The sequence below is a fragment of the Sebastes fasciatus genome, chromosome 15, assembly GCF_043250625.1.
Source record: "Sebastes fasciatus isolate fSebFas1 chromosome 15, fSebFas1.pri, whole genome shotgun sequence".
In the NCBI taxonomy this organism is placed as follows: Eukaryota; Metazoa; Chordata; class Actinopteri; order Perciformes; family Sebastidae; genus Sebastes; species Sebastes fasciatus.
Window position 1 is genome coordinate 17,235,369 of NC_133809.1, and position 8,849 is coordinate 17,244,217.

The 8,849-nt window shown below is 40.0% G+C and overlaps 1 protein-coding gene across 1 annotated transcript in view; it reads right to left on the reverse strand.

Moving 5' to 3' along the window:
- LOC141783461 (fibroblast growth factor receptor-like 1) overlaps positions 1 to 7,090 on the reverse strand; it is a 31,090-nt gene extending 24,000 nt beyond the window's left edge. Inside the window, exons 1-2 of the mRNA XM_074660781.1 lie at positions 6,752 to 7,090; positions 4,380 to 4,475 (exon numbers count right to left, since the gene is read on the reverse strand). Coding sequence (XP_074516882.1) covers positions 4,380 to 4,464 — 85 coding nt within the window. The 5' untranslated portion in view covers positions 4,465 to 4,475; positions 6,752 to 7,090. The remainder of the gene's footprint in view (positions 1 to 4,379; positions 4,476 to 6,751) is intronic.
- Positions 7,091 to 8,849: the final 1,759 nt, after the last annotated feature.

Consider the following 8,849-nt stretch of genomic DNA (forward strand, 5'->3'; position numbering starts at 1 on the left):
CTACAGGTTTCAAATCTACAGGAAAACAACACCGACTTCTCCTGTTGAGGGGTGAAAGAGGAGAGCATTAGGAATCTCATCATTTCACTCACTAACGTGACTGAGTGAACAGCTGTGGAGCACAAAACGATGAGGAGGTGGGAGATGGAGGAAGAGGAGGAGGAGGCGGGAGTCTCACTCCACGACTTGGCTCCTCAAAAGAAAAAGAGAAAACAGAGCGGGACTGGAGAAATGAAGGAGGCTTAGAAAGAGGGGTTGCGCAAGACAAACACTTCCCACTGTGGGGCTGAAATGTTATTGTAAGGTCACTTGTAAGGTTCCAGCGAGGCGGACCCTCACCCCCACCTACAGGCTCGCTTCCACACGCTCAGTCCACTCTCTCTCTCTGGCCAAGGGTGTAACACAGCAGCCTGGACTGTGGAGTCTCAACAGTGTCCAGTATCATCTGATGCTCATTTAACACCAAACAGCTGTCAATTTAACAAAAATCTGTTATTCATACGTCTGCTAAATCCTGCAAGTCAGACCGGGTTGCGCATAAAGTCAATTATCATCTGAATGGTGACGGCCTGGCACCTCCCGTGTGCACTTTTGTGAGCAGCTCCGTGAGTTTTTTTGCGAAGGTTAACGGGAGCAAAAGGAATTCTATTTAACTGAACCCAAATCCATTCAGCCAGCAGGAAGAGTGTGTGTGGTCTGAAAACACTCCCAGCGCCAACTGCCCAAACAAACTAATGAGCATTGTACACACAGGCCTTCGTATGATTCAATAGGATTTTCTTAAAACTAAAAAAAAGAAGAAATTCTCCTCATATGCATTGAAGCATTAGCATACAGCTGGAAATGACAAAGCGGACAATGCCTTGTTGAAATTCCACATGAATGCTAATTGAAGTGGCCATTAAAGTCAGTCAATGAGGGGAGTGTTGCTCACAGGGATTATATGACCCCGCTAAAGTAAACACCAACTGACCTCCATTATGACCACTTATCACAGCTACAGCCCTTTCCTTTCTTTCCCCTCGGAGGGGTGAAGTCTGACACATTCCTCTCAACGAATGTTTCCTCCTCAGCTAACAGGGTCGGCAGTGTGCGCTGATGGATGGGGACCACGGATTGCCAGAATGGTGGTAACATTATTTCCGTGATAGAAACAGAGAGGTTGCCGGAGGAATATTATTTCCACCTGGTGTGGAGGAGAAAGAGGTTGAGCGGGAATAGTTGTTGGTATACCTCTGAGGTTTTCCAAATTGCCCTGCGCTCCTTGGATTGTCTCATTATCATGACTTTTCTCAGGGTAATTTCAGCCCGCTTAATAAAACACACACATATATATTCAGACGCATGAACGCAGCGCTCATTCGCTCTCGTAACTTCTTCTCACGCACCTCTAAATGGCAGCGCTCCAGTAAAGAGAGTCCCCCGTCTACTGCGAGTTCTAATACATGGCAAATAAGTCGGAGTCTACAGGGATGAGGAGTGTTTAAAATTAATTACTGCTGCCCAGTCCAACCTGGGGGACCACAGCACGTAATAATCCATCCATTGTTCTCCACAAATGGACCCAGACTCGGTAAATAGGGGGTAACGGAGAGCTGCGAAAGGCTGGGTGGGAGTAAAGGTCAACTCATGCCTTGTTTTAACGACAGCACATTAACTTAACTTACTTCCTTCGTCTTTTCACTGGTAATAAATGGGAGGAAATGCAAAGAGAGAAGCAGGGGAAAAGAAGGGTGGCAGGCGGCGTCTGGTTTGGAAAGCAGAAAATTGGAGGTGATGCAGTCGCACAGATTAGAGTTGAAGTAGAAGACGACGTTTGAATTTGAGTTTGGTGCGGGCTGAAAAACTAAATGTAACATGAAACTGATTTCATTTCTAACACCTAAATGGAGCATTAAAGTGGCGAGTTGGGCAAGGATTGTTAAAAGTGTGCTATCACGGCCGAGCTCACAGCCCCCCAGAACACCACTGTTACACCTTCTTGCTATTCAGGAGCTATTTAAAAAAATAAGAGGACTTCGGGGCATTTGGTTACTGAGAAACTAGCCTCATTACGGTTAAAGGAAATGGAAAACTGCCTTGGAGCCAAATAGCCTTGTGATTTTAAAAGCCCTTGGCATACAATTTATCTCATAGTACCTTCTTGTTATGAAACCATGATGTAACTCTGCTATAAAATGTACTTTTTCCAACGAGGGTTGCAGAGCAGTTTGCGTGCTCTTAACTTCACCGGGAGGCTCCAGAGGTGAAGCGAACGTGTGTGGTGTTAGAAAACTAGGAAATAACACAGAGTCCATACATGCACAACTGTATTCGACGTCTGTTTCTAATTAAAAATGCATCGAAACAGCACCATTCAGAGTGTGCGTGTGTGTTCATTGTTAGCTAGTCCTTTGCGCATAACAGAGACACCTGGTGCCTCTATGTTTCTCCCAGGGTGCATTTCTGCAGATCCATATGTCTGGGCTGCTGCATTCCTGTGTTAGTGGAGCCCAGTGGTCCCCGGGCCTGTCACCACATTAGAGGCTCTGCTGGGACACATCACTGAGCACCTCCTCCAGCTGCTGGGGGTGGCCGCGCACCAGAGGGGGAGGAAACAAGGCGCTGGGATGGAGGAAGTGCGGGGGGTTCCTAGGGGGGTCTTAAGAAATAATTCTTGCTTGGCCAGTCGCAAAGTCGTAGCAGTGGAGAGAGGGAGGGTCCATATGTGTGTGTGGGCAGGGGGTCCAGGGTCAGATGTCGCCTGATGACTGACAGCAACAGGCTTAAAATCGCTCACCAAAACTTACTGTCTTCTGGTGTGTTGCTTGAAATGTTTAGATAACAGCAGTAAAGTAACACTTCCAATGTGTTTTTTTACTGTTTCACACATAAGTCAAAGGGGGCCCTGTCCTTTATCATTTAATTCACATTTGTCAAAGATGTCATCATGCATTGTTAAATTTTACAGGAGCGGTTTAACAGCTTCTCTGGCCTTAGCTGCACTATAACAGCCACAAGTTTTCAAGTCGAAACCCCCTGACTGTATTTCACCGGTTGTCAGAGTCAAGCTGTTGCATTTGGACTGTAACACAGAACTCACTGTATCACTGTATCACTGCTGCTGCTGGGAAAACTGTGGAATATTTACTCTTCACAGATCTTCATTCAAAATCATCTCCCTGCCAACTACATATCTGCGGATATGTCTATCCGTCGGTGCATCTGCAACCACTTTCAGAGAAATTATGAAAAACAGGCTGTAAATTCTTCCTTTTGTCAACCATTATATCCATTGGACCTCCACTCGCCACCATCGGATTCCTCTTTGGATTTCTCCTTCGCTGACATCTGTTAATCTGTAAACATACAAAATTGCCTGTCTAATCTTATTTAGCCTTCACGTCTTGTTTACTTTTGGTTTAGTGGTGCCGTGAAGGCACGGCTGCCACGCTGTGAATAAGGCATTGTCTGCAGACCCACAGATCTAATCTATCCCCTCTAAACCGCCGCCAACCCCCTCTACCTTGAGCCCTGATAGCCACATGCAGGTATTGTACCTATCGGACGCCTCTTGAATTCACTTCCATGCTGAGCTGGAGAAGAAAGAGCGCGCTATAGAGCCCGCTTGTTTTGCCAGTGCGTGGTCTTCCGGGGAAATGTGTCTGGCTTTCAGATTTCTCTCATTAAAGTGAAGTTTCAAGTTTTGCCTCGGTCTTTGACTCTGGACGCTGGATTGCATCAGACACGGTTCAGTAATCAGTGATGGATGAAATCATAGAAATTGCCTCGACAGATATTCATGACCTGCTGACAAGCTCACTGTAAGTTGTCTTTATAAAGAAACGTATTGATACTGGCACAATAAACAGTGCAGTGAATTGTGGTCAGACTGAGGTCTCCCGCTCTCCACTCAGTGTTTCGGTCATGAACACACACACACACACATACACAGGCTGACATGAGACAGTCCCTTGGCCAGCCACGGGAGAGCTGGACTCTTTACACTGACTTGTGTTCTTTCACCCTGGGAAGCTGATGGATGATGTTTGTTTGGTTTAGCTGTAGTGAATGTGCACACACACACACACACACACACTCGGCCATGACTGAAACACACACAAACTGGGGGTAGGGGTTGGCTTGCCCTCTCTCATTCCCCTGCCTCGTGTTGATTTTGGGCCCTGTTTAAAGATTTTTCAGTTCTTAGTTTTCCGTCTCTTACTTCTCGGTGTGAAAACGTTAAAGGGCCCAACTGAGACTTTCTTCATGCTCACAAGAAACCAGCCAGTCAACTGGAGTTATAATGAGCTCTGAATCTGGTGTTACCTGCCCGGTTTACAACACGTCATATTAAGAAAGAACGATGAAGAAAGAGCGCTTATGAAGCGGGGTCTTACCTCTTGCGCAGTCAGTCAGCAAAACAGCCTCAAAGATGATCAGCACAATCCTCAGGACGCCCATACTGTCCAAAGACAACTGCATGTCCCCTAAATCTGAAAGACACATGGTCACAGTGACACAGGGTATATTATTCTCCAAGGAGCTGTCAGACGATTTAGGAAAAAAACATCTTTGTCGTTCAAGCCAATTTCACATGCCATGATTAAAAAAAACAGTATGATAAACACAAGTAATATCAATGATTGTACTATTAATAACAACTCAGTAACTAGACTTTTTTAAGGCTGGACAAAGTTTTTGTGGCCATCAGTGGTTCCCAAACTAGACTTCTGGGACATTTTTGGGTCTAAAATTAACCCAAAATGAAATGTTTAACATCAATATAAAAAACAACAACAATATAATTCCATAACAATATATAAGCTTTCTTTTATCAAATATAACAGTATGATATACACAAGTAATATCAGTGATTGTACTATTCATAGCAACTCAACAACTAAAACTAGATTTTTTCTGGCTGGACAAAGTTTTTGTGGTTCCCAAACTAGACTCCTGGGACATTTTGGGGTCTAAAATTAACCCAAAATGAAGTAAGTATTAAAAAATATATATATATATTTCCGTAACAATACATTACCAATATGTTAGCTCCATCACATAATGTGTGAGAGTGATTATTCAGTCCAACTACAGTCAGACACTCAGGTTTTTGGGGCTTAACATTGGGGGTCCACATACTTTAAAAAGTCTTTGTAAAGTTAAAGAAGTCCTGGTTAATGTAATATATCACAGTTTTATGTTAATAAAGAAATATTCAAACAGCTAACCGAGGTCTTGAATAGCAAACTGTTTGTTTTGTTGTACCATATTCCTATATTTTGGACATGCCCTAAATTAAAAACATTTTGGGAAGAGGTATTTTTGGGCACTCAAAGATGTATTCCACCAAAATGTCATTATAGATCCAAAAATGGCACTGCTGGGAGCAATACCCAGAGGAATTGATGGAAGAGACAAAAAATAAACATAAAACAGCAGCAATTAAATGCATCACAATTAAGTGGCTAAAACCTGAGCCCCCAACATACAATTTATGGATTGAGAAGGTATGGGAAATTTACCACATGGAACAAATAACCTATTCCCTATGACTCCAACAAAGACACATTTATTGAAAGGTGGAGCCCTGCCATGATTATAATAATACAGTGATTGGTGATCTCAATATTTTTCTATATCCTGGATCATACTTGTATCTCTTGTCTTCCTGACCCAGGTCATCTCTCTAAGCACATGAACACACCCACACAACACACACCCTGACCTCTGACCCTTCACCACATTTATATCTATTTAAATGTATCTATTTAATTTTTTTACTTTATTTTATTTTAATTCATTGGATTGTTTAAGTATGTGTCATCCCTTTTTCTCTGAATTCAACTGAAATAGCAGTTTAAGATAAAGTCTTGTTTTGTTTTTTTGTGTTTTCTCTCTCCCCCTCTTGTTTTAAGTTGTGAAATTTTGTGTAAAAACAAAGAGACAGCTGTAAAATGAAAATACAGTAGGAAAGAATGTGATGATGATGGTATAAGTTGCTGAAACTGCAATAAAAACTAAGTTAAAAAAAAAAAAAAGGTCTGTTTTATCTAGCTTATCTTTGCTCATTGTGAAATATCACTAATGTGGCTGGACAAAGTTTTTTGTGGCCATCAGTGGTTCCCAAACTAGACTTCTGGGACATTTTGGGGTCTAAAATTAACCCAAAATGAAAGAAGTTTAACATCAATATAAAAAAACAACAACAATATAATTCCATAACAATATATAAACTTTCTTTTATCAAATATAACAGTATGATATACACAATTAATATCAATGATTGTACTATTCATAGCAACTCAATAGCTAAAACTAGACTTTTTTCTGACTCCTGGGACATTTTGGGGTCTAAAATGAACCCAAAATGAAGTAAGTATTAAGAAAAAAAAATCTATATAATTCCATAACAATACATTACCAATATGTTAGCACCATCACATAATGTGTGAGAGTGATTATTCAGTCCAACTACAGTCAGACACTCTTTACATTGGGGGTCCACATACTTTACCAAGTCCTTGTGAAGTTTAAGAAGTCCTGGTTAATGTAATATCACAGTTTTATGTTAATAAACAAATATTAACCGAGGTCTTGAATAGCAAACTGTTCATGAAAAGCTCTGTTTTAAACTAGCTTATCTTTGCTCATTGTGACATATCACTGATGCTGCTCACTTTGTAACTTTAGCTCGCTTTGCATGCTAATAAATACATTTTAAAACCAAATGGAGGGAAAAAACAGTATAAATATGTGGATAACATACCTGGATATTCAATGAATGAAGTCAACCTCGTGTCAGCCTCTTGACAGAAGAGTTTGTAGCTAAAGTCCGTGTTGAGTCCATGAATCAAAGAGTTGACAGTGGTCGACTTCTCACCGACCTCTAACGGACCAGCAGCACACGCTTCTTCTCTCTCTCATCAAATAACGCTTTCAAAGGTGGAAATAAACCGGATACTTCCATAAAATCACAATAAAAGTCTCTTAATGCTAATTTATTATTTAAAAAAAAAAAAAAAAAAAAAAAAATCTCAGAGCAGTCCTGTCTGTAGTAGTCCGCTTCGTCCAACAAAGTGACTTTCTCCAGAGCAGCAGCGAGCAGCGGAGACTTGTTGTCCGTCCCAGAGCTGCAAGCTGCGGGCCAATCACAGCCCGCAGAGAGGCTGGACACGTTTAACTCTTTATAAACCTCCTCTTCATCACAAAGACCATTATCCTCCTCTCTGTCAGCTTAGTGTAGGAGGAAAGAGATAACAGCTGCAGAGATTAAAGAAGGACAGCTACACAAATATCACTTCAAACATTAAATCCATATGGCCTTTTTATGGGCCTCATCCACATGTGTGTTTGTTTGTTTTTGTTTGATCTGTTTCTCATTGTTTCTGTGTCATATTGTAATTATTCCTTGTTTTTTTTCATTGTTTTGACGTTTCTTCTTGTGTGTGAAGCACTTTGTAACGATGTGTGGTTATATAAATAAAGCTTTACTGACTTACTTACTTACTAATTACTATATCAAAGGGAGGTTATTAGAATACTGAATTCTCCTATATGAGATGTAAACAAAAAAAACTTCTAACAAAGTAATTGAACTTTCTGCTGGGCATCACAGACTCAAATCTCCACATCATTATTGAACTTCAAAAGTTGTAAAATGCTACTGAAACCACATCTGGAATATAACATTTTCCAAATTTAAGGGTAAATCGAGGGTCAATAAATTAAAATATATGGTTCAGCACTGTCCATATGGCTATATCAAAGGGAGGTTATTAGAATACTTTACTGTTATTCTCCTATATGAGATGTAAACAAAAACAACTTTTAACAAAGTAATTGAACTTTCTGCTGGGCATCACAGACTCAAATCTCCACATCATTATTAAACTTCAAAAGTTGTAAAATGACCTATTCCCTAAGACTCCAAAAATGACACATTTATTAAAAGGTGGAGCCGTGCCATGATTATACTAATACAGTGATCGGTGATCTGAATATTTTTATATATCTTGGATCATACTTGTATCTTTGTCTTCCTGACCCAGGTCATCTCTTTAAGCACATACACACACCCATACAACACACACCCTTCCAAACACTTCCCCTCCCTGACCTCTGACCCTTCACAAAATTTATTTTTATTTTAATTAATTAATTAATTAATTAAACTTTATTTTATTTTAATTCTTTAGATTGTTTAAGTATGTGTCCTCCCTTTTTCTCTGAATTAAAGTGAAATTATTTTTTTTTTTGTGTTTTCTCTCTCCCCCCTTGTTTTAAATTGTGAAATTAAATAAATTAAAACAATTAAATTCATTTAAAAAAAAAAAATTAAAATACAGTGGGAAAGAATGTGACGATGATTGTATAAGTTGCTGAAACTGCAATAAAAACTAAGTTAAAAAAAAAAAAGTTGTAAAATGCTACTGAAACCACGTCTGGAATATAACATTTTCCATATTTAAGGGTAAATAAATTAAAATATATGGTTCAGCACTGTATTTCCCTGTGCTATGACTGATATAAATATTAATACAACGCCATGAACAAGTGCTGCCACCTAGTGGACTGTTCCTACAGTAACACAGAGATTCCCACAGCACAAGCAATGCCTGTTTCACTCATTATACATGTTGGCAGCATATAGATGTAATCCCTAATCCAGTACTGAATGTGTGGGGTCTCCAGTATGGTGTATGGTAAAACTGTTGTTTTCTTGGAGGGTTATTCCAGCAATTTTTCCAAGAGATAAGGGCTGACCCGAATGCTTTGTAGCTTTGACCGTTGCCATGGTATTCGGCCTCCAAATCATTATTCAAATGCTTTTTTATATACATAAATTTGTAATAATAATGTAAAAG